Consider the following 27746-nt stretch of genomic DNA (forward strand, 5'->3'; position numbering starts at 1 on the left):
CTCTTTTGTATTTTTATAATATATATTTTGAGGATTAAACTTTCAAAAATATTTTCCACAAAGTTACTTTATAAAGTGACCCTAAATCTTACAATAAAAAACAAGTTTCAAACTAATATAAATAATGAATCAACTTAAATTAGCAATGTCTAATATTTCAATATTGTGCACATTGCAAATTCAAATTTTAGGAGGGATAATTTACTCTCTGTAGGAAATTCCAATGTTTTTTTAGAATAAATGTCTTTTTGTTTATTTTAATAATTAGTTGTATATTAATTCAGTTATACATTTATTTAATAAATATATAATAATTATTATGAGTATTATTATAATGGTCTTCATATTTTAGAGTATATTATATATTAATAATAATTTGGATAATAATAACACATGGATTTCTAAATAGTTCGCATTTTAAAGTCCAGATATTTGGGAATTGTTTGCACTTTTCATAAAATGTTTGTTATAAGACTCATTATAGCTAAATCAAATGCAGTTTCTAATAATAAAGTTTTCATGAAACATCATGAATATGATTCTTGAAACAATTAGTTAATTATACAAAGACTTATTTTTATCAATTTATAATAAAATTTATTTTTATTTTGAAAAATATAATTTTTCAAAATCTACTTCGAAGTAGAATATTTAGAAAGAAAAAATTTCTGTACATATTAAGTGGCCAAGAAGAATGAAATTTTTTAAATATTTATTTTATTAATACTGTTTAACAGAGTATTTTCAGTCCATGATACTTCTTTTTTCTATATAAAATTTAATATTTGTAACAGTTGAAATTATATTGTGTTTATTATGTTAATAAATGAAATAAACATAATATAAAAAAACAAAAACAAAATTGCTGTATAAATCATTCATTTTAATTGATTAATTGATATTTAAAATTGCTCAAGATCTAAAAGTACTGGATCTCAAATAGTTCTAATTAAAAAGAAAAGAAATAGATAGAAATATGAAAAGTCTGATCAGAGAATTTTTTATTTTTTATTTTTAGTACATTTAAAACATTTTATATATAAATTTTTCTAAATGACATTTACACAATTTTTTGAAACTGCATGATTCTTTAATAATTCTAAGAAATATCAGGCTATCTGAAAGATGTCAATAATAACTGTTTATTGAGTATTGTTAAAGAAACTTCCCTTTTTTTTAATGTAATTTTTTTAAAATGTTATTGAGTTGTAATGTATCATATAACAAATATTTTTTCAATATTATANGGTAACAAACATTTTAAAAATTGATTAATTGAAAATTAATTAAGAACAGTTTTATGAATATATACAATATTGTAAATTCTTTTATGAATTAAACAATGACTCAATTTTTTTCTTGATCTTAATATAATTTTTTGATCTTGATATAATATTAAATCTTAGTTTTTCGTATGCATACAAAAGTTCTTATGGTTTATACAATTTACCATAAAATATAGGACATAGTATGTGATACCAATTCATAGATTTAATGTAATTTTTAAATGTTTACATCTGTATTAGACTGTTCAATTTGAACATAATATGTGAAAAATAGCTATAATAAATTTAGTTAAGATATAATAGATTAAATTATAGCAAAATGACAAACAGTGCTTTTAATTGTTTGTATGTATAATTATTGCAGTTAATAAACAAAAAGGTTAATATTATATTTATAGTTAACATATCATGCAAAATTTCAGCAATAGAAATTACAGCTTAACAAGAATCTTACAACACCTTGTTTTAAAATTTAATTTATACATGAAATACTGTTTTATCATATCTTTAATGACTATTTATTGTATTATAATAATAATAGTTTATTTTATTTTTTAAACAGTATATAATTTGATTGTAAAAACCCACAGCATGTTTTCTGCTTCAAGAAATATAATTTAAAAAATTTTATAGCATTCTATTTATAAAATTTGAAAAATTGTACTATTGAGATTTCAGTGAATTATTGCTAGCAAATAAATATCCAATTTTTTTGTATGTATGACCAATTTACAATTTTAGGATTAGTCAGGAAATGTAATATTGGATATGTTTGGTTGGGACATTTTATTATAATTAAGTGCTAATTATTCTCTTATAATCTGCAATTTAGATTATGATCTGATTGCAATATAAAAAGAAAACTTTTATATGATGTTAGTAGATTATAGAAGAAAGTATTTTTGACACAAAGCTTTTGGTGTTTTGTAAAAGTATGTTTGTGAGAAATGCTTATCTTTAAGAATGCAAAGTTTTAGATTTAGTAAGTGAATTTTACTTGATTTGTGAATTTTGAGGTTTTAATTTTATTGTATATATTTATGATGTAATAACAAATATATTTAACAATAAAAAATTTTCCTTTTACTTATTTAGATCTGATTTATTGATGGTGCTAATTCTTTTATGTAATGAAACTATGTTATATTCCACTTTTTATNTCAAAGAAAGTTGAAAAATTCATTTTTTTTTCTAATGACATTTTCAAAAGATCAGTTTTTAATAATTTTGTGCTTTTGAAAATCCATTAATGAAGGAAAATATTTTATTATAATGTTCTAAACATTCCTGAATGCATTAATTATTCATTCCATATAAAAATATAATCATTCCAAACAATGCTATAAAATATGGTAACAAACATTTTAAAAATTGATTAATTGAAAATTAATTAAGAACAGTTTTATGAATATATACAATATTGTAAATTCTTTTATGAATTAAACAATGACTCAATTTTTTTCTTGATCTTAATATAATTTTTTGATCTTAACCCTCACACAAATATGCTCTCCGAAGTCAAGGACCAGTGAGCGAATATCCCTGGGTTCTTCCCAAGTCTTCGGGAAATATACAGACAAACGTGGCAACGGTGCAGGACGCGGATATTACAGAGACTCCTCAGCAGAATGAGGGCCACCCGCGGCTGCCACCTCCCACTCCCATTGGATTATTCGCTAATTGTAAATGGTAGTTTCTCTTTCCCGTCAAAGAGAGATTATCATATCCAAATGGAGAGAGGTCAGATGTAAATACGCGCGCGCGCTCACAAATCAATTGTCGCGAAATCGGAACTAACTTTAATGTAAACTCCCTTTTTGATAGATAACGATGGGAAAATTTGTAACAATCCGTTCGTTCATGTTGATAAGCTGTATTGCATACGAAGTATCGACTATCGTACCCGCCTTGACCAAAGGAATCATATTCTTACCTCAAGGAAATTTCCTTATGACAACGAGTCAATGGACCATAGCTTTAGAAATAACGTTCGAGGGATACGACGATTATCTTCGCGATTTACATCGTCATTTAACTGCTCTGACTCCCGTTGTAAAAGGGGGAGCGCAGAAGAAAGACGATCCCATGCGACCCCTATGGACTTTAGCGGATGCGGAACTAGCAAACCTAAAACAATCTCTCGCCGACTTCGAGGCGGAGTATAAAGGGTTAAAGTCCACGGTCACACTAAACAGTCATCCCCGAAAGAAACGAGGATTAATCGACGTCGGAGGTAAAATTTTAAAGTTTCTGTTCGGAACAGCTACGTCAGAAGAAGTAGAAGCAATGAATAGTCGGATAGATACTTTATCCGAAGATCAACGGAAAATTATACACATCTTAGAAGCTCAGACAACCGTCATAAATCAAACCCTTCGAGCAGTCAAGGACAATCGGAAATATATCGACATGATGATTCGACGACAGAATTACTTAGATCAAGAACTCCAGATGTTCAGTTATACATTTGTCGTTAGTACAGCACTTCGATACGTCGAAAGCGCAATAATGGAATTCCGAATCGGTGTTTCAAATCTACGACAAGCAATCGAGATGTTGGAAAACCACCAACTCAGCTCTTACTTCTTGTCAAGGTCACAACTGTTAGAGACGCTAACGGAGATAAACAAACACTTGCCCGGAGGAATCTCATTGATAGAAACGTTAAACGAGGACAACGTCTTCAAATACTACCAGTGGATTACCACTACAGCCGTAGCACTCCCGTCCACATTAAGAATTTTCGCAAAATTTCCCCTAGTTACTCCCGAAGGATATTTTGATCTGTATGAAGTAGTGAAATTCCCTGCATATTTTTCCGTTTCTAGGACATTCGCCTATTACCAAGCCGATTTCCCATATATCGCTTTGTCAAGAGACCGACAGCTTTATATGTTGTTGGAAGCACATGATTTACAGAAGTGCAAGATTGGACTAACAACCATTTGCGCACCGGAAGTCGCAGTATGGAAACTCCCATATCAAGCTTGTGAATACGCCTTGTTCATGGCAGACGAACCAACTGTTAATAAATTATGTAAGAGAAAAGTTACCGTGTATCCAAAGCCATTGTTTCGCCGCATCGACGAGGAAGGGACTTGGATATATTCCACCCCGTCACCTTTAAATTTAGTTATGGAATGCAACCAAATGAGTACCTTAATGCAACCACAAATCAAAATGATCAAGTTAAATAATACAGGAATTTTTAAATTGCCTATGACTTGTGTTGGCCACGTACCCGGCATACGTCTTATGTCTCACTTTCAAGCACAGACCACATTCAAGATTGCCCTTCGAAATCATTACGTAATACCAGCGATAACAGATGTTCTCAATTTTACAGAAATTAAGATCCTGCAAGAATATATTCAGAAAAACGTTACCTCAAGCGTTCTACACTCTAATGAACGCGATTGGACTCTGGAATTTTCCGGGCGAATGCTTCGAGATATAAGTCAGGAGATAAGATCAATGAAGAGCGATACTACCTTTTCAAAGCCATCAAATGTATGGACTTATCCATTCTCCACATGGAGTTTGACATTCATAATTCTTATTGTCGTCATCGTAGTTGTCCTTGTGATTGGTTGGAGCTGCCGCAACCGATCAAGTTGTCTAAGAAAACGAAAACCAGCGATCACATATCCCCTTCCCCATCAGGAAAAACGAGCCGAATCTGCTCCCATGGAGATGATTGAATTGGTGCCAGTAGCCGTAGAGATGAGTCCACCTTCGAAAGCTTTAGAGGTGTTAGAAGTCAATCAGCCAATGCTGATGAGACCCAAGCGGGAGGAATCCGTCACACTTCCTGCTGGAGTTGAAACTATTCCTACTCAAATGAGACGTTTATAAATTCGCGAGGAAGAATCCGTATCTCCTTAGCGATAATCTCGTGTACAGTTTCGCCTGAGAAAGGACTAAGACTCAACTATCTTTCTTTTCCTTTATTTAGAATCAGCCATGGAAGAACAGACAGCAACGACGTCTACGGAGACAAACAACAACAGAGAAGGAACCGCTCAACGTTTCCATTCGGACCCCGCACTGGTCGTCCTGTTCGAGTGTCCAGTGTGTTACGAACACATGTCGCCCCCGATGTTCCAGTGTCCGGCAGGCCATATGATTTGCTCTCGATGCAAGGAATTGGTACAGTGGTGTCCGACTTGCCGAGGGGAAATGGGGAATAACCGAAACCTTTCCCTGGAAAAATTGGCCGAAATTGTGGCTCTACCTTGCAAGTACCGGGACGAAGGGTGTAAAGAATCTTATGTCTTAAAGGAACGAGAGGCCCACGAGAGAAGGTGTCCTTTCAAAACCTGTTCATGTCCCACTATGGACGATTTCTGCGCCTGGGAAGGGAGGCACCAACAAGTAATCCCTCATTTAATGCAAAGTCATTCTCCATCGCTCCACCTTAATCATGATGGTGTCCGAATGTTAATAGTCGGACTAGAATCGGCTCAAGCTTTAACTTGGTTAGCACGATTACATTGCTACCAACGAGACTTTCTCATTCAAATTATAAAAACCGAAAACACACATAATTCTTACCTTCTTTACATAGTTGTTAGAAACGTCGGAACTAGACAAGATGCAAAGAATTTCAAAGGAAAAATCGAAATCAGAGGAAAAGGCAGACTCGTGGTGTGGGAATCTATCCCGAGAAGTATAACGGGCGATGTCAAAAGAATCACCTGGTCCGGCGACTGCCTAATTCTACATTCCAGAATGCTGGAGAGAATGCTTGAGAATCTTATCCTATCAATCACGGTAACTATCCTGCCCGGGAAAAACTGGAATCCTTCGGAAGGAACAGAGCGGGGGGACGAACATTAATAACTCCGATCGGCCGTGGAAATCTTTCTCTCCTAAAAGTACTGTGAACGCGGGTATATGTATTGAACTTAACGCGGCGAAGTTGTGTCGCTAGTATACGACGTGAATATTTGAAGTAGATAAGAGCTCTCACATATTAATATTTACCCTTCTTTATGTCTTACCAGACAAACCAAATGGCGGATTCAACAGAACTCTGGGATCTAGACGGCTTCGATTTTGATGAAATCTTCATTTCTAGCGCCCAAAGGGAAGAACCGAAGCTTAAGGTGAATGAACGTACTCTTCGCCACGCTCTTAGAAGGGTTCGAGGGACGGCCACAACTCGCTACCCGGAAATCATTGTCCTCCCCCAAAAGGCAGAGGTTCCCACGGAATTAAAAACAGAGGTGGATGAAGCCAATAGGTTTGCTGAAAAACGAGCAAAACAGATCCAAATAGAGAGAAGGCCAGGGGCGTTGCGACCAACGACGGTCGGACCGCACAGCGAGCCTATCCGCGGCCCAGTTCAACCAGAGGTAACTTCCATGACCTCTAACGAACCTCGACCATCTCCGCCGATCGGAGCGGAAACCAATTCGCCCCGACCCCGACGGGGAGTGGGTCGGGGACAGGAAATCCTGGAAATCATACGCCGTCAGGATCAGTACCGACAACAAAACGCATGCGGACGAGCGCGAAGTTGGAACCGCCTAAATTAGGAAGGGTCCGCCCCTGGGGGGGCTAGGGAGAGAAAGATGAACCACCAAAGGCTCGGAGATGTCCGACAAAGGAAAAGAAGAAAAAAAAAATTTTTATATATATATATATATTTGTATAATCTTTATATAACGTTTCCAAGTTTATTTTGAATACTCACACACATATATATATACATATATACTATATAATAACCCCAGTATTATATATATATTATAATAATCATTTAACATTTTATTTATATTCAAATAAACATATATTTACTCTGTTCGTTCCACTTTTTCTATTTTTTTATAAAACCATAATTTTATTCGCGAAGGTGAATAGCTACGAAAATTTTAGTATCAAGATATGGTTGGGTGGAAAAATATTTGTGAATTGTTCGTCCCTGTTTGTGCGAGAGGGAAAAAGAGCAACATTGCGTTTTGCCCCTGTAAATGTAAACTTCCACTTCGAACTGGGAGTTCGCCCGTGAAGAATACATGTTAACTAGATTCATCGTACTTTTGTCTTGTTAACGCGCTGTTAATAGTAATTGTATAATTTAGAGCTATTTCGCTGAGAGTAAAATAACGCAGTCGTCACTTCCAGAAAGACGGAAATATGGACTGACAGCTGCCAACGCTGCCAGCTAAAATGTTGCTAACCCGAGCAACATTTTAAAAAGGCCGGGAGCTCTGTGAAGACCCAACCGAGGTCCGAATCATGTAAATCGCGATATTCCTATGATTAAATAATAACGATAGATTAATTATGAGAGGGAGAGGAAAATCCCATAATTTAAACAACGCGGCACAAAATGTAGACAACGAGTCTCGGATTACTCGAACACGTGTTAAACGAACTGTCAATGTCAGAATGAAAAGTTATAATTCANCCTGCCTGCAGGAAGCGTCAGTCGTTGGCAGTCGGCCCAGAGCCGTAACTAGGCAGGTGCAATTAAAGAAATGCTATTAGTTATTATTCAGTATAGTAAGAGCACTTTTTTGCATTATTGAAGTCTATATTTTTCATTTGATCAAAAACTATTGTAAGTTCAGTTCTGTTATTTTGCTCAGTCACTTTATTAATAATAAACTTTGTAATCATGTAGAAAAATTTAAAAAATTCACTGAAGAATTAAATGTAAATTGCCATGATTTTCATCTGATTGCAATATTATATTTTTAACAGAATATTAAAAAATAATTATTGCAGGTGAGTCTTTATTTTTCTGACTATTAAGCATTATGATATTGATAAATAAATGGGCTGCATGTCTATTTTATTAAAATCATTTTCCAGTTCAAATTAACTTGGAAATATCTATACTAAAATCAAAACAGAGGCTTTTATTGATTTTTTCATGTTTGTGCTGTATTCTTTTAAAATGGCATTGTCTGGTCTATTAAAACATTTAAGAAAAAATAATACTTTCTTCAGATTTGCTGTAGATGGAAATAATCATTCTTCTATAAATATATTTCTAATAGCTATTCACCATTTTGGTTGAAAATATGGTATTTCCAATCAAATTAAAATAAAATTTAGAACAAGTCTAATAAAACTACTAATATAATTTTTGTATTAAAAATAATCTTGAAAAACTTGTTTAGTTCATTTTTATAAAAGTATTTCAAAATAATATTTATCATAATTTAACCATTCTTTAAAAGCAAACTAGTTTTTAAAATTTTAAATTTTAGTAACATCAACAGTTAATTTATCATTTTAAAATTTTCCATAATTTCTGACAATTTTTTAATTAAAACACAGTGCACCAATAATAAATCGTTTGATCCTCCTAATATTCTTTTAAATACCAAATTTTTTTATGATATAAATATAGTAAGTAATGCTTAATAAACCTGACAATAGATATTTCTCTAAATGGCAATAAAGATTTGATTTGTTTTCTGTGATAATGCTTAATTTTATACTGTTCTTAATATTTTTAATGTAATAGTTGTTTAGTTCTTAACACTTTTTTACAGACTGAAGAATATAGCAATGATCAAAATTGATGTTATAAATTACTGTAAACATTTCATCAGATTGATACATAATTTGTGGAAAGTTTATCAATAAATTTCTTTTGGAAACAGTTGTTTTTAATTTTTTTTAATATTCTTAGGAAAACTAAGTTTTTCCTTATCCATTAAATTTCTTTTTCAGTTTTGGTTTTTATGGAGAAAGAAAAATACCAAACTTAATTTTTCAAAAGAAATATAATTATTTATTACTAGTTAGCAAATATTGTATTTTTATATTGTAACAAGCTTTTGGAAAAATCTTTATATACAGTATGTATAAATGAGAACGTTTATGATAAATATTTTGAAACGTTTGGCATAATGTTCTTCAGAAATAATTTTAATAATTATAATAATTCAAATCAAATTTGATGAAAAATAAAACTAAAACTTCTAATTTTTTAATGATTAACTTGGGGGCAGGGTGCCCCAATTGTATCGTTGTGCTTTATAGTGAGCTATTTCATGTGTCTTTGGCGTCAGTTTTGCCTTGCAAATTTGCTCTCCTTGTAAGTGCGATAACGAAACCAAGGGGAAGTAGTAACTGTACCTCCAAGTGGTCCTGCCCGCAAGTAGCCCCTCGTGGGCGAAACTAAACAGTTACTGCGTTTCTTACTATTAAAAAACAGTCCTTTTAAGGACTATGGCAAAGAGACAGAAAACCTCTGATACAGACGACGAGGTGTCGTCGCAGGAAATGGAAGTTTCCCTGCATGATGAACGAATTATAACGGCAGAAGGAATCAGAGATAATATAGAGGAGTATATGCTGAACAGTGGCAAAAGTCGGATAAACTCCAAAAGCCACGTGAGCTACGTGGTTGAACAAATCGATAAATTAATAGACTTATTTCGCCACAAAGAAGAAGCGGTACCGTTGCAAGCCGCAATGGAAAACATCAGCAAAAAGCTGGATCAAGTTTTGAATAAACAGACTTCTTTTCCGCAAAGTTATGCACAGGTTACTGCACCTAAGAAGACAAGTAAACCTAAAGAGGTTATTTTGGTGGAACCGTCGAAAGAAGGAGATGATCCTNAACCGAGTCTAATAGCTATCACGCAACGTAGAATAACAACATAATGTAGTGTAATGGTTCTCAAAATGGGTATACCGTCCCGTGAGCATCGAGTAAATGTAAGAAAGCGAAAAGAAGCAAGTGGGCGGCAAGATACTGATGACCGTAGGCGAAAGTTGGGTCACTGAGAACCTTTTCTTTTCTTCTTAAACAAGTAAAAAGAAAGACTGCGTTTAATAGATTCCAAATGTGGAGAACAATGCACGGTAAAGACAAAGTGTGAATTTCATCAAAGAAAGTTTTTCTAAGAATATTTTCACGTCTATCTCACACAAGGAAATTGAGTTAGGAGGCGTTGGGGTGCATTTAGGGACGTTGGTACTACTAGACGTATAACTTTATGGAACCAAGGTGGCGGTGACTCAAAAAAGTGGGAATCACTGGTATAGTACCTTATCTATAGTTGAAGTCCATGAATGATGCGGTTCTATCACTCATGAAAATCTCCAGTTATAGCTCGAATTCGATCTCAGGTCTCTATAACAGCAAGCCACTATGACCATTCAGTCAACAAATTACAATGAGAAATGTTTAATATTTTTAAAGTTAAGTTGACAAGTAAATTTGGTTTATTTGTGTGGCAACGTGACACGTGGGCGATCTGCCGAGGGGAATGCCTCACGGGAGGTCTTTATGGGAAATTTGCTTTTATTTAGCTGTTACTAACGTAAAAAAATTCCACGGGGCCAGCCCGTTGGCCAGGCTCGAACCCATAACCAACTACAATGTATTAGTGGTTTAATCCACTCTGCCACCAATGGGCGTCCTAACAAGAAGAAAGATCAGGGCGTTCGCAATAAAAGCTATAAAAAAGCACAAGCTATAAAAAAGGGCATTGTATACATTACTCAAGGAATGTCAAATGTGATTCAACTTCGGATCAGCGCTCCCACAAGATAGCGCTGGTTGAACTCGGGTCTAAGTTGGTTTTGAAAACAAGGAATGGGGTTTTGGTCAACGTACGACGAAGTTGAATGGACAAATATTGTTCATTAGTTTCTTATATATTTGTAGAATAGGCTAGAAGTCACGAATGTTTTGTTGTTTAGTGCCCCCTTGGGATTAGGAAAAGGGCAACCGAGACGAAAAGGGGGCACGTACCCCAAGTACCCCAATGTACATGCGCCCTGGAAAAAATATACAGTATATATTCGTATATTGTTGATTGTAGATGTAGCGTCGCAACTCTACTTTTCCTAAGAATTCTGTTTGCAATGTTTTTTCTGTTGTATTTCCAATACATAACATGACAACATGGCAAACAAAATTTTTACGAAAAGTGGAGTTATGACACTAATCCTCAGCCTGCGATATATCTAGAGATTTCATTTTCATTGAAGTCTCTTAAGATTATTTTTATATAATAATTTTTCCCACGTTTTCAATTAAATAATATTAAATTAATATTTTGTTTCGATTTTTATACTTAAATTAATATTCTACAAAATTATTTTATAACTAAAAATATATAATAAGAAAAAATAAATATTGTCATTTATTTAAATTTTATATTCTTTAATAAATTTTATTATTTATTATCTCACTTTACTTAAAATTAATATGAATAATAAATTTTATATCAGTTAAAAATAATTGTTTTTTTTAAAAATATTTTAAGTATAGATATGGATGGCAAACTGTTTAATTTGACAATAAAATCATTCCCGCCATTTTGTCAAATGGTCGTCTGTTTTCTATGTTTTGTACAGGATTGTCTAAGGACTGTTTTTATTTTATATAGTGGCATTTTTGCCGCTTAGTAAAATAATATAAATAATGTACATCAAACAGGTAAGTGCAATTGAACTTCGATTCCATCATAAAATATATTTCGGATGAAAGCATTATGATCTTTTAATTCGGTAATATGAATTCAAGAAGTAAAAGTAAACAAATCACATACCCTTTGATTGTAGTGACACACAACACAAACTCTTAATTACAATCATTTCTATGATTATAATTAAGAATCGTCAATCAAAAATTTTATAAATGTTATGTGTAGACACAAATATCTCCACTGTAATGCTTATTGGAAAATACATAAAAGTTTTGATTCTGTGATAAATATCAATAACAAATGAAACTAAGGTGAAACTAAAACACTTTGTACTTTTGTTTGCTTGATAAACATTTTATTTAATAAGTTATTAGATATTATATGTCATTTTTATATGTTTTTTGAAATTCATTCTTTGATTTTATTTTGGCATGAGTAAGAATTGTTTTGATCGTTGAATTTACTTAATAAGAGATAACTTTTCAGATGTTTTCATCTATATATAATATAATAAGCTTAATATACCTGTGTTAATGTGGAATAATAACTTTGTGTCATTTTTGGAAAAATATATATAAAGGAATATAATTAACTTACTAACTTCAAAGATTCATTACTATAATCTTAGAAATAAAATCTATTAATTAAGAAATCATTTCTGTAGTCTGGAATATCTATACATTAGTTAATAGGCATTACTGAATTGTTGATAGCAGTGGCATGCCATTCATGGAAGCTGTGGAAGCACTGCTTCCCTTATATTTTCTAAAATATAAATACAAATTGTATGATTATTCTCCTATTTTAACCTACTTTTAATTAATTAAAATTAATATTTTATTATAACCGTATTATGTATCTTATTTCTATACTATGTGTGAAAAAAATGATAAGATTATTATTGTATATTTGAATATAAATTCATATGTGCATATTCCCAATGGAAGCACTGTATTGTCGAATACAGGACAATTTTCATGGTGAAAATATTTGAATGGTGTAAAGCAGCCAGATTGTACACATTTGCAGATGCACTTCACAGAGCACCAACCTCACGCAGTTTAGCTCATGGATACTACACACCAAAATATAGTATAATGCTTCCAATGATTTTATCCAGGGCCGGCACAGCTTCCCTATCATCACATGCCACTGATTGATAGTAATGTTTTTTGAATTACGTCAAGTTTAGCCATTGCTTATTTAAACAGAAAAAAGATCTTTTGGTTAGATCACTTTCGTCAGTTTTAGCTGAAATTATAATGAGGGAAATGGACAAAATGTATTTTTATCATTTATGGTTGAATTTTGAGATGAATTTATGGTTGATACAAAAAAATTTAACATATAAAATTATGTATATTTTGAAGAAAATATATATTTAATAATGGAAATTAATTAACAGTAGTGTTCTGCTTATTCAATATCAATTAACAGTCAACAACATACTAGTTTTTGAATATGATTATATACCAAATTGTTCCAATTTACTATGACTTCTTTCTCTAGTAATAAAATGTTAGAATGCGAGATAGAACATATTAGTTTAAAAAATTGGAACAACCAATAAATGAATACATAATGTATTAGATATAAAATAAAATAAAACTAAAAATGAAATATTGGCAATAATTTTTAAATTATGAAACTTTCATAATTTTAAAAAACCATTGCTGATATTTCATTTTTATTTTATTTTATATCTAATACATTATGTATTCATTTATTGGTTGTTCCAATTTTTTAAACTAATATGTTCTATTTTGCATTTTAGTTCAGTTGTGTATTTAGACCTAAAGATCTGTTCATGATCGAGAACATTAGTCACTAATAAAAAATTTTCAACTGGAGATACAAAGGACATTTTTATTACAATTAGACCCAGTTCATTTGTATTGCTGTAGAATTATTCTTTCTCTAGTGCCATTGCTTTAACACTGTTGGGGTATTTACTAAATGAATTGGAATTTTTTTGACTTGAATATTCATTAACCTGTATGTGGATCCAATGTTGAAAAATTCATTGCCCTCTTTGCTTAATTTGATCATATAAATTCCAGGTATTCTACTTTCTGCCCTTGGTCCTTTATCTGGTCTAACTATCTGTATGATAGAGGATAATTTCCTAATTCCCATTTGGATGTCATATTTTTTTGCAATGGTACTATTACAGCTGCTATGGCTTTACCTGTAACTAGCATCTCTTCCTTATTTCTCTCTGACTGATTTCCCTACTCAACTGTTCCACATGTTTATCAGCCAAATGATTGCCAAATTATATTGGGCTTTATTACTACTACAGTAGAACCTCGATTATCTGGATTTTCGATTATCCGGATTGTTCAAAATAAACAAAAATTTTACGAATTTGCTGATTTGCACTTGGCAAATTACGACACTGTTTATGTACATGGCAAACTGTTTAATTTGACAATAAAATCATTCCCGCCATTTTGTCAAATGGTCGTCTGTTTTCTATGTTTTGTACAGGATTGTCTAAGGACTGTTTTTATTTTATATAGTGGCATTTTTGCCGCTTAGTAAAATAATATAAATAATGTACATCAAACAGGTAAGTGCAATTGAACTTCAATTNTAGAATATTCCTATTAAAAAAATTTTTTTTAAAAACTGGATCAAAAGTTTAAAACGCATTTTATTAAGGAAAAAAATAAAGTTATTGAAGTGTTTTCGAGATTACATAATTTATATACATATATGATTTTAACTGGCCTACAAACAGTCGAAAGAATTCAAAAGCGAAAAAAGTTTCTGGAACGATTCCAAAAGAATTATTACTAGTTAGCAAATATTATATTTTTATATTGTAACAAGCTTTTGGAATTTAAATATTGTTGATCTCGACATAAGACGCGATTCCAACAAAAGAAAGGTTGAAAAGTCTCTTAGGCGCTTTGTCACTGGAAGCCAAACTTGTAAGCTTACGTCGTTTACCCTTCTTAAATGTTAAACTTTATCACGAAATTCAAAATCTTAATAGAGCATATTGAATAAACAGAAACGCGCAAATCATGGTTTTAATACTTTGCCGACTAAAAGGTGGGGTGCGTGCAAAACGTAAAGCTAATCTTAGTCTCATATCTTGCATGCAGATTTCACGCGCGTTTAATGGGAAGTGGCACAGTGTGGCTAGCCTCGTCTGTAAATGAAATTCTATATGTTCATACAACAATGTGAATGGGCGAGCGGTTAAGGTGTCAGCCTACCGCTCTGGGGATTCCGGACGAATCCAATCGGCTCGAAAAATCTCATGCATTTTTTTCTGAGATGGTCTGTCCTGGATATATCGGGTTCCGTTCATCACCACCCTATTTTATTGATATGAGGTCTCTGGTTTCTTTCACCCAGTTCTCTAGGGCATTTGTACGGATTTGCACCGCGACCAACCAGTCGTCCCGTGACCTTATTGAATTTTTGATGACGATGATGATAAAAAAGGCATGAACTTAAATCAAGCCGATTCCATATCCAGTGTCACAAGAAGGATAAAAATGTGCTCCTAGAGAAATAAATAGTAATAAGTGCCGTATATTGAAAGCTTTAATTTTTTTCTTTTTATTGGGCAAAAGTTGCATAAAATAACTAAAATATTAAAACATTTTAAAACTTGCCATTCTATCAATATTAATTCAATTTGCAAATATCTTCATTTCAATAAAATGTATTTAATCAAATAAACTAACAAAAATTTTTTTTTACTATATATGGTTAAAGAAAAACTGAAATATTTTAGATAATTTTATTAATTGATTGTAATTATCACGAAAATGCGTATATTTATTTAATGCAAAGAGGTGAATAGACAGACTAGCCATGTGAGCGCAAGTTACTGTATCAGCTTTGATATTCATACTGCCGTATGAATACTAGATTAGTACAGTGCAAATCTTGAGCGACTATTTTGATGTAATTTGATTTGTAATGTAATGAGCAATATATAAAAGTCTTATTGCTTTAATAATTTTTTTAAACAAACTACATAAATAAATAAAAATGTAACAAAATTGGGAAGTAATGATAAAATATTGGCCCATTTTTAAAATGTAAGTACTGTATATTATTTGAAAGATATTCAAAAGAATCTTAAAACGTTATTTTTTTAAATCTTAGGATCTCTCCTTATTACCTTTATAGAGCCATGTCGCTAAAAGCAAAAAAATTATCTTAATAAAAATTGAAGATCACGTTGCGCCCTTGTCATCATGCCTAATTAGTATTTTTTACTACAAAACGGTTTTTCACGCTATACGAGGTCTGTTCAAAAAGTATCGGACTTTTATTTTTTCCGCGTAAACCAATGATGCGCGTGAGGCCTCTTTCGGTGGAGTTGTGGAGGGGACAGTTATGCACAGCCCTGAATTTTTTCCTGCCTGCAGGAAGCGTCAGTCGTTGGCAGTCGGCCTATCAGTGAGGACATGTAGTGAACTCTCGTCGGATTCCACTAAGTTGGAAAATGACTGAACAACGCGAGCAGCGATATTACATCGGATTTTGCCAAAAACCTTGGCAATATCCAAGCGTAAACCATTCGCAAGATTCAGCAGGTTTTCGGGGACGATCCTCGAGGCCAAAAAAGCGCGGCAGATCCGCAGCAATATCAAGATCATGTTGACAGTTTTTTCGACTCTCGTGAAGTGGTGTATCGTGAGTACGCACCACAAGGCCAAACCATCGCAAAGTAGTACTACCAGGAGGTCCTTCGTCGTCTTTTCGATGCTGTTCGACGCAAACGACCAGATCTGTGGTCGATCAAAACTTGGCAGCTCCGTCGTGATAACGCATCCGCCCATTCTGCGCATCTGATTCGGGCTTTCGTCGCCAAACACAACACTCCTGTGGTTCGTCACGCTCCGTACTCTCCTCACATGGCTTCGTGTGATTTTTGGCTATTTCCCAAACTGAAAATGCCGCTAAAAGGAATCCGATTTTAGTCGAGAGAAGACATCGTACGGAACGCGACGGACCGGCTGATGGCCATTCCAAAAGATGCGTTCCAGCGGTGTTTCCAACAATGGCAAAAACGCTGGGAGAAGTGTATACACTACCAAGGAGACTACTTTGAAGGGGATTAAGGTTTTGTACCTCAAAATCAATAAATGTATTTTTTCCGACCAAAGGTCCGATAGTTTTTGAACAGCCCTCGTATATTGGGAAGTATCGATAAAGGTTATTTAAGCTTTAAAGCTAAATATAGTAAATAATACAGATAAAAATATTGTGGGTACCGCTTTGAAGCGCCAAGTTTATCTTTACCAAAGAAAGACTCCTAAGAAAAAACTTTGTCATTTAAATTGTCATAATTTTTTACTTCACGCAATTTTTTTACATCTCAGATGTTTTGCTTGGATATCAATTGTTGTTTGGTTAATGATTATGTTATTACATCAAGACCTAAGACGGTTATGCTTATGTAAAGCATGTACTGAAGAGGGGTTAATAGAGGGGCTATCACATGATTTGGAGCAACATAGGCACTATTTTAATTGTCAGATTACTAAAATAACTTTTAATGAAATTTTAGTGTGCTGCATTCTTATAGATTTCTACGAATAGTGCAATTGCTATTATTGTCTTTTCTAAACGTGTAAAAAGAATTTCGTATTTAATTCCGACTCTTAGGAACTATGATGCAAAGTCCAATCGCTGCGGCTATTCTGCCGATTGTTATACCTAATAGTGCCTATTGCACATTTAATTGTAATTAATATGCAATTCAATAAGCATTTATATACAATAATTTAACAAAATTTATTACGAATTATGTGTAGAGAAGCCGCTTACCGTTGAGGTTTGAAAGACCATTTTACTGCGTTGAAGAAACAGACTACGAGTACTGTCGCAATTTCTTCAACCGAGTCTAATAGCTATCACGCAACGTAGAATAACAACATAATGTAGTGTAATGGTTCTCAAAATGGGTATACCGTCCCGTGAGCATCGAGTAAATGTAAGAAAGCGAAAAGAAGCAAGTGGGCGGCAAGATACTGATGACCGTAGGCGAAAGTTGGGTCACTGAGAACCTTTTCTTTTCTTCTTAAACAAGTAAAAAGAAAGACTGCGTTTAATAGATTCCAAGTGTGGAGAACAATGCACGGTAAAGACAAAGTGTAAATTTCATCAAAGAAAGTTTTTCTAAGAATATTTTCACGCCTATCTCACACAAGGGAATTGAGTTAGGAGGCGTTGGGGTGCGTTTAGGGACGTTGGTACTACTGGACGTATAACTTTATGGAACCAAGGTGGCGATGACTCAAAAAAGTTTGGGAATCATTGGTATAGTACCTTATCTATAGTTGAAGTCCATGAATGATGCGGTTCTATCACTCATGAAAATCTCCAGTTATAGCTCGAATTCGATCTCAGGTCTCTATAACAGCAAGACACTATGACCATTCAGTCAACAAATTACAATGAGAAATGTTTAATATTTTTAAAGTTAAGTTGACAAGTAAATTTGGTTTATTTGTGTAGCAACGTGACACGTGGGCGATCTGCCGAGGGGAATGCCTCACGGGAGGTCTTTATGGGAAATTTGCTTTTATTTAGCTGTTACTAACGTAAAAAAATTCCACGGGGCCAGCCCGTTGGCCAGGCTCGAACCCATAACCAACTACAATGTATTAGTGGTTTAATCCACTCTGCCACCAATGGGCGTCCTAACAAGAAGAAAGATCAGGGCGTTCGCAATAAAAGCTATAAAAAAGCACAAGCTATAAAAAAGGGCATTGTATACATTACTCAAGGAATGTCAAATGTGATTCAACTTCGGATCAGCGCTCCCACAAGATAGCGCTGGTTGAACTCGGGTCTAAGTTGGTTTTGAAAACAAGGAATGGGGTTTTGGTCAACGTACGACGAAGTTGAATGGACAAATATTGTTCATTAGTTTCTTATATATTTGTAGAATAGGCTAGAAGTCACGAATGTTTTGTTGTTTAGTGCCCCCTTGGGATTAGGAAAAGGGCAACCGAGACGAAAAGGGGGCACGTACCCCAAGTACCCCAATGTACATGCGCCCTGGAAAAAATATACAGTATATATTCGTATATTGTTGATTGTAGATGTAGCGTCGCAACTCTACTTTTCCTAAGAATTCTGTTTGCAATGTTTTTTCTGTTGTATTTCCAATACATAACATGACAACATGGCAAACAAAATTTTTACGAAAAGTGGAGTTATGACACTAATCCTCAGCCTGCGATATATCTAGAGATTTCATTTTCATTGAAGTCTCTTAAGATTATTTTTATATAATAATTTNGTAATTATAAAAATTAATTTTAAATTCATTTATGTTGCTTGAAATTATATTTTAATATATTGTAGTATGTACTAATCAAGCAAAACAGCCTTTTTAATAATAAAATAGCAATTTTAGAGTTTTGAAACCCACAAATTCAATTTTATTCATGACTAGCAGTCCCCGCCACGCGTTGTTGTGGCTCAAAATGTATCTATTATAAATGTTATAACACTTCCCCTGTGGGGGGTAATTTTTCGAAAAATCCCTTTTTAGTGTATATTCTGTTGACGTACCTTATTAAAACTCAATCAAAAACACAAAAAACCGCATCTAAAATAGTATAAATAGAAGCAGAGTTCTTCATGGTAAGCCTTAATCCTGTCCATCTCCCCCCCGTGAGGGGAATTTCGACATGTATATTATATAAAAACACATGTGTATTCAAATGCAACGTTGTGTCAAAATTTCAAAGGAATTGGTAGGAACAAACGAACATTACATTTTTATTTATGTAGATAGATAGAAGATGATGTGCTTTAGTTCATCCTCACAGAAAAGCAAACTTAGGTTGTCATACTCATGGAGTTAGCGCTATCTGTTGGACATAAAAGCCTTAATCCTAGATGATATCTTTTAATTTATATGAATGTTTAACGGAATAATATACTGTACAGCCTATGTTCACCCTGAAATTAGATTCTAAATATTGGTGAAAAGATTTTTGAAATCAGATGCATAGTTTCGGAGATTACCTCCTACATCCAAACTTACAAACTTTACCTCTTTATAATATTAGTATGGATTATAAAATTATCAGTAAATTTAATTCATAAAAAAAGTTAAAATTAATTAATAACAATAGTAAATACAAAATTTATAATTTACTTTCATCAAACTTAGAAAGTAATTTATGAAAAATAATTAATTTTAAAATTTGTTGTTTAACTAACCAAGATTTATTATAGTATTGTCCCATATTTGCTAAACTATTACATACAATTATAAATTATAATAAAAATTTTAAATATACATAAATAGAAGAGAAAAGCAATAATAATATAGGCTATATGTAAAATATATTATAAATCAATAAAATAGGGTACTTTTTTACAATATCCAAAGAACAAATTAAATTTTTTTTCATTCAGAAAAAACTTTATTTGCAAAATTCATTTTCATTATTTCTATCNAATAAATTATACTTTAGAAGTTAATCTAGTATCAAAAACGTTTGATTCAGCATGACACATAGTCCTCGAAAAACACCACACAAAAGTGCCAGTGCTGCCAGCTAAAAAACACACATCAACGAAAAAAAATATTGGAGTAGCCCAAGATATAGCCACAGATTGCAGCGCCACAGCACTAGCGAAAATTTAAATTTGCCGAGTGGAATTCTTTCGGATAAACGACGCTCTACTGTATATTTTTTAACTCTCTGTGGACACTAAGAGGGCCTTTTTTCATACCCATTATGGGTTTTGCAAGGCCTACAATGGGTACAGTCAGATGACAAGGAATGGGGTCCATGAAAAATTTCTGAGATTTTTTAACAGCTCAGTTCAATCCCAGGTCTCCTCTTTGAATGGCCAAAGTGGTAGGCTAACACCTTAATTGCCACAGCCATCTAACTGTCACTATTCTATATTTAAAGAAATTGGAAGAAAGGTACAAATAAAGAAATACAAACAAGTCATCAAATTTTGAATTAAATTTTATCTTGACTGCTTTAATTGCTGGTTAAATTTAGAATGAAAGAATGATTGTTGCTATATATGTTCAAATAAGTCAAGGAAAATAACCAAACAACTTAAAATTTACTTGTACAGGTGTGCCTTAAGTAAGCCTTAAATGCAAATTCTAAGAATTTATTAAAAAAACAAATTTTCTAGAAAAGAAAATATGAATACTTTTTCCTTAGAATTTAATCAAATGTGGATTTTTAAAAAGCAGATTTATTGAAACATGTTCATGTGAAATCATGTGAAAAGAGAATTGAGTTTTTTCTAGACCTAAATCAAAATCATTAAAAAATATTTATGTAGAAACAGAATTGGGCATATAACGATCTTTAATACAGTAAATTCTGGTTAATTGGGACTGCCATTTATTTGGGACATACATTGAAAGATGGAAACAAAAGAGATACTATAAGGCAAATCTCCTTTTCTTATATCCCACTGCTTTACTGGGACATCATGCACAGCAAAGAGGAGTATGTGCTAATGGGCCAATGTTAAAAACCAAATCTACAAAGTTGGAGGCCCACCAGTGGCCAAGCGATTTTGTTTCCTGAACACTGGGAATTTGGTTGCGAGTTCACACCAGGACAGACTGGCCACATGGCATTTTCTTGGTTTTCTCCACATCTGTAATGTTTGACTAGGAGCCAATTATCCTTAAAAAGACCTCCCAGAAAGCATTCTCCTTAGGCGATCTCCCAAGTGTTGTACTGCCATAAATTAACTAAACAAACAAAGTTGGATCACAGAAATTTCAAAGCTACAGATGAGTTGGTTATTGCAATGGAAATCCAGACATGAAATAAAATTTAAGAGGGCACACAATGAAAAAACAGTGCTGACACTGCAAGTGTCGAAGGATGGAAATCAACTAAGTTGAATTGCTGCAGAAATTTAATCTTGATCAAATCTACCGTGCAGATGAAACAGGACTATTTTACCATACTATCCCAAATAGTTTTCTGAGTTATAAATATGAAGTATTGTTAAGTTAAAAAAAAGCAATGGATCATATCTAACTATATAAAACTGAAAGACCAGATTCTTTCTTTCTTTCACTGTGTGAGGTTAGCCGATTGGGGTGAGGAGATTTTGACATCCGAGCGGTTAATTCTGTCATGTGGGCTCAGAATGACTCACCGAGACAGGTTTACCATATAAAACCGTTTAATAAAATTATAATTTCTTACAATATTTTCTTGATTGACGGATTATCACAGCATGAAGCACGAGGATAAAATTCAAATAGAGTTCGAAAAGTTTGTTTCTGTTTACTACAGTTCGAACGATAATGGTGAAATAATCATCGGCCCCGGGGCGAATGGCACTGCTTCAGGTGGTTTTTCTCGGATGAACCGATGAGCCAGGAGGTTGTCCAGTGACACTGCAGATGAGGTTACTTCCACTAGATCCGAAACGTTCTTTCCAAGATTCGGCGGGGACACACACATCGAGGAGGGCAAGATTATGAACCAAGAACTTTTGTAACTTGAATCGCAAGTTTTTATAGATTTCTTAACCAACGTCGCCTCTCCATTGGTCGAAACCTAATGGAGGGCATGGGAGAGGTCAATGTCGTGACTGAATATGATTCCTCTCTCTTGTCGCGTTTTTCCTCGAATTTACCCGTTTCCATTGTTTAACTAATTTACCAAAAAAATAATAATAATTGCATTGTTCAATCGAGACACCTAATCCATTTCCTTAGCGTTTGAAAAGGAGCTCTTTATTTCCGATCAACATCCCTCATTCGGACCTCTCAGTCGACCTCTGTTCGGGTCCTCACAACTGTATGCCAAAAAATGGCCACTAAAATGGCTCCTAGCTATTATTTAAATTAACAATAAGTTCAGTATATTATTATTTGATGCAGTTTTTTGCATTTTTGGCTGCGTTTTAGTAGGGTATGCCATGAGAAATTTGATACAGTGGGTGATCGGTTAACGAACATTTTCACAAAAGATTTTTATGTTCAGGCAACGAACACTTCACAGAACAAACACAAGAAGAAGCAACGTAAAATAATGAATACCGATTAGTCTTCCCTTGTCTTCAGACAACAATTCAAAACTTTTTTGAGTGCGGGAGACATTGACATCAATGCTCAACTGAACTTTGAAACTCTCCCTTGTAATTCCAGCGTTTTATTTTTCTGACAAAAACAATTCTTTTATAGTATTTGCGAGACTGTCGAGCAGGCACTCGTTAAGTTTTGCATCAATTTTTATTTTTGAAAGGTAAGAGTATAATATCAAAGGTAGAGAGTGGGCAGATGTCTGATGTTGCTGGGCAGTACGGCTTGAACAGGTCTACAGTAGGCTGCAGTTAAATCTTATCTAAGAAAGATACAGTATAATCAAGAAGACTCAAGCAGCTAAAGGAGTAACAAAAATCACATCTGAGATATACAGAACATTGAAGAGCTCATAATAGAACCTGAAACGGATCTGATGACAGAAGAATGCCAAGAACTTTTGAATGAATATCGCCAAGAAACTCAATGAGACATTTTCTTCTGAAAAAGAGGATTAATGCTGATATATGCTGTTAAACATCTTTTGAAGAAGTGGGAAGATGTCAGAACAACGGTCTTAGAATGGCATCCAAACCAGGTTAAAGTTAATAGGCTTAGGGATCTCTACAATTACAATGCTATTAACTACTTCTGAGAAATCTTAAAGAAGAGAGAAAAGCAATCAACATTAGACAGATTCTTTAACCCCCACGAACGGAAATAACATGACTAATAAAAATGCAGGACTGTATATATGTATTTTTATTATTACATATAAATAAACATAGTAAAAAAGAATATGTTTTTTATTTTTTTGGGGTTTCCAGAACAAATTAATCAAATTCCCATAAAAACCTATGGTAAATCGATAATCGGTTAACGAACAGTTCGGATAGCAAACAAAGTCTTGGAACGGATTATGTTCGTTAACTGACCACCCACTGTATATTATTATTTTTATTTGTAATAGGAATTTATTATTTGTACCACAGAATGACACCACTGCTGCTAGAACGCCCACTAGGGGGCATCCTAGGCTACTAGAATAGAAGGATTAGAAATACGAAATAATCTAATAATCTTAATCTTTGTTGTTTTTTGCCTGTTTCATCTGCACTGTATATTTGATCAAGATTAAATTTCTGTGGCAATTCAACTTAGTTGATTTCCATCCTTCGACACTTGCAGTGTCAGCACTGTTTTTTCATTGTGTGCCCTCTTAAATTTTATTTCATGTCTGGATTTCCATTGCAATAACCACTCATCTATAGCTTTGAAATTTCTGTGATCCAACTTTGTTTGTTTAGTTAATTTATGGCAGTACAACACTTGGGCGATCTGCCTAAGGAGAATGCCTTCTGGGAGGTTTTTTGCCTTGGCAACGCTGGGCTCATCTGCTGGTATATAATAAACATCTTGAAGCTCGATGCATTGATACTAAACCAAACGATCACCATAATTAATCGGGCTATTATTTTGCTATTATTAATAATTAGAAATTAAGTAATTTGGTATTAGAAGTAGATGTTAGATGCCATCTCATATCTAAATTAATAATTTATTAAATAATTTAGAACAGTCTGGAAGAAAAGAACTGGCCAGGGATGGGATTTTAACCTGCAATTTTCACTTGTTGTGAGGTGCACTGCCAGTTACTCCACTTGGACCTCCAAGCAATTCTTCATTTCCAGTCATATTTTAAACCTAGATATAGCCACTCACGGCACTGGCTGGGGACGACTCTTATGCCTCAGCTTATGTACTCCTCACTATGGCACTCAACCAGTGTGTGTATGTGTTTATAGATACCATACCAAGTAAAGCAATATATACTCTGCAAGATATACTTGATAAATTTCTGTAAAAATAATTTTTTTTTTATTTGTTAAGGATTATATTTTAATATTTAATTTTTGAACTTGAATCTATTTACATATATGTATTCACATTGAATATTAATTATATTTTTCAATAAATAGTTTTTGTCTTTATTGCTCAGTTTTTACTCAGATTTTGTCTGTTCCTTTAAAATTTGCATTATTGGGACAGCTACTTAATCAGAACAAATTAGTCAGGTCCCAAGGTGTTCCCATTAAGTTGAATTGACTGTATTTATTATAAATTTATTCTGTGTTCTTAAATAATTTATCTTATATTGACAATTAATGATATTAATTGATTAATAATAATTAATTATAATCTGAAAGAAGTTTGTTTATATTTATTAAAATATTTCAGGTTATTATTCAAGGTTTCAGAAGTTATCGGGAACAAACTGTAGTTGAACCATTTAGTCCAAGACACAATGTTATTGGTAAAGTTTATAATATTTACTTATTGCATATTTAAAATATAGAATAAAGTTTCTTAGTTTTAAAACTAGATATATTAAAAATTCAAATATTAAAAGATTTTCATTGTTTAGAGCGAACATAAAGTTCATATGCAGTTTATACTTAAGTAAGAAAACATACAAATGTTAAAACTGCATTTTGCAGGAAATAATATTTGATTTAGATTAAATAATAAAGATTCAAAAAGTAACTTAGAAATAAAATTGTTTATTTCAAAAAGTAAATTAGAAATAAAATTTGTATTTACAAATACCTGGGAATTAATCAGCATAAATGTACTCCTCCACTATGGCAATATTCAATTACTTTCTTACAAAGTGCATTTAAATTATACCTAGTCAGTCTGAAAATTGGGCATGCTGTCAGTGAGAAATTGTAATTTATTGTTTCTTTTTGTTACTTTCAATAAAAATGAAATGAATAAAAGTTATAGAGCAAAAGCAAGACAGTGTCTTGTGCACAGGATAGTAAGCTACCCAACATATATACATTATGCCAGGGAAATAGGTATCTTTGCATATTTCACATGTATTGTAGAGTGTGTTTGTAGAGTTTTATGATTATCAAAAATGAAATTGAAACTCTGTTTTATTTTTACTGTTTTTTTTTTTTTTGTAACTGTCTAAAACATTTTTGTAGAATCTAAAATATATAATCATATTGAATATATAAATTTATACTGTAATTACAATAGAATTTTATACTTTATAACAAAATAAATAGCAACCGCCCCAATTTTTATGATTGCTTGATTAGTACAGATTCTTAGTAGTAAAGTAAAGAAGTTATGAAAATAAACTTTCTGTAGAAGATATAAAAACTGATCCTGTTGAATACAATTAAAATTTTAATTGACTATTTGATTATTTACAATTGTGCCAAACACTTAAATTCCCTCATGCAGGCTGCTGCATGACAGGTCACAACTTAGTTGGTTAGCATTGCTAAAAATCAACACACTGAATTTTGGCATCAGTCTAACTCTATACAACATGTATCACAAACAGTTATCAAAATTGAAGGAAACTTTAATCAGACTTGAATATAGGTCAAGAGTGATTTTTTCCCCTTTAAAACTGGGAAAAATATTGACTAATACATTTACTTTTGTTTGGACCAATACAGCATTAGTTTTGAAAATTCATTATAATAATATAAGAAGTTTTAATATTTTGTATTTTACAACAATTTTCAATTCAGTTTATAGGTTTATTTTTTCATGAGTCATTGTGCATATTTATTTTCTATTGAATTAGTCTATTATACAATGTATCTGTTGGCCAAAAAACTAATCTTTAGAATAAATGAGTGTTCTCAAAATTACAGAGATTATATTGTCAAGATATAGTTAAATATAAAGATACAGTTAATCTATCATACTAATAAAACTTCACATAAGGGTGTAAGCTGGAAAAAAATTTTCTGTAGCATTTTAGCTAATTTTACTAAAAAGTTCTAGCAAAATTTTAGAAACTGTAGCTAACATTTCTCATCTGTGAGTCTTCCCAGAACAATACATAATACATTATTGTCTAAACTTATTCTCATAGATACTGTATATTATTACAGTGTACTGCACTACCAATATAACTATAAATCAATTGTTACAACCCTCAACTATCATACATTATTGAACAATCCTTCTTGGTTTTGATTCACATTAGGCAACAAATGCTGAAATTCCCATCTTGGGGGCTATTTAGGGAGATGTTTAAAAAGTTACTGACATTTTTTACATCAAGACAGTTTCCAATTGGATTTTTTGTTAATGTTATCTCACCAAAATCTTTCACACTCATTGTGTGCATTGGATGTGAAAGAAGAAATTCAATAACTGTTGATATATGAGAGTAATCTGAGAGGTCATTTACAGCTATCACTTCATAAACTTTAACCAATGACATATCCTTACACCTGACAGCAACAGATCTTTTAAACAAATCCCATCCATTGGAAGTTGCATTTTTAAAATTACAATATTAACAATTAAGTATTTGTTTATTGGAAACTTTTGTCTACAAAGGAGAGAATACATGATACCCCATATACAAGGTGACATATGTCAAGATGAACTTTTCTTCTGCATAGTCAGAGTGATGAGAGATTGCACTTGGTTGTATTAACTGTCCCATTTTAGGAGATATAAGGTAGCATTAGAGTTGCCACCCAGCTGATGTTGGGTCGGTTTGGCTGGTGGTTGACAAAAACTTTAAGTTTTGGCAAAACAATTTAAAATATAAACAAAATTATATTTTAATTGAAAAAATGTTAGATAAAATTATTATTTAATATTTAGTATGTTTACTTATAATGATAAAATGCTTGAACATCACCACCTTAATACTTTTTCAGCTACACTTTAATTTGTTTAAACAAAGTTTTCAACCCTTTTCACAAGTCTGCATCAGATTTAACAAGAAGATTCCCACTATTTAAGAAGACAGTTCAAATCTTTTTGTTAAACTTGATGCAGATCTGCGAAAAGGGTCAAAAATATTCTTTTATAGAAATTAGTGTTGCTGAAAAAAATATTTAAGGTGTTGTTCATGCTAAATTAGTTTTGGCCTATATAGAAGTGTTTTTTAATGATGATAAAACTACTATCTTATTATAACTAACCATTAAAGTTTTTATTATGATTCACAAATGATGCTGTAATATGTTAAATTTTTAATTGCAT

The 27746-nt window shown here is 32.7% G+C and overlaps 1 protein-coding gene across 3 annotated transcripts in view; it reads left to right on the forward strand.

Moving 5' to 3' along the window:
* The first annotated feature begins 11555 nt into the window (after positions 1 to 11555).
* Positions 11556 to 27746, forward strand: part of LOC111621758 (structural maintenance of chromosomes protein 3-like) — an 89687-nt gene continuing 73496 nt past the window's right edge. Inside the window, exons 1-2 of one of the 3 annotated variants that reach the window (XM_023363994.1) lie at positions 11556 to 11703; positions 24951 to 25026. In XM_023363994.1, the coding sequence (XP_023219762.1) occupies positions 11689 to 11703; positions 24951 to 25026 (91 nt within the window). In that variant the 5' untranslated portion in view covers positions 11556 to 11688. Of the gene's footprint in view, positions 11704 to 14113; positions 14265 to 24950; positions 25027 to 27746 lie in introns of those variants that run through there. The other 2 variants (XM_023363995.1, XM_023363996.1) reach the window with 2 other exon arrangements.

This window comes from Centruroides sculpturatus, unplaced genomic scaffold, assembly GCF_000671375.1.
Source record: "Centruroides sculpturatus isolate CEXI.00-Female unplaced genomic scaffold, Cexi_2.0 scaffold21, whole genome shotgun sequence".
NCBI classification, from domain to species: Eukaryota; Metazoa; Arthropoda; class Arachnida; order Scorpiones; family Buthidae; genus Centruroides; species Centruroides sculpturatus.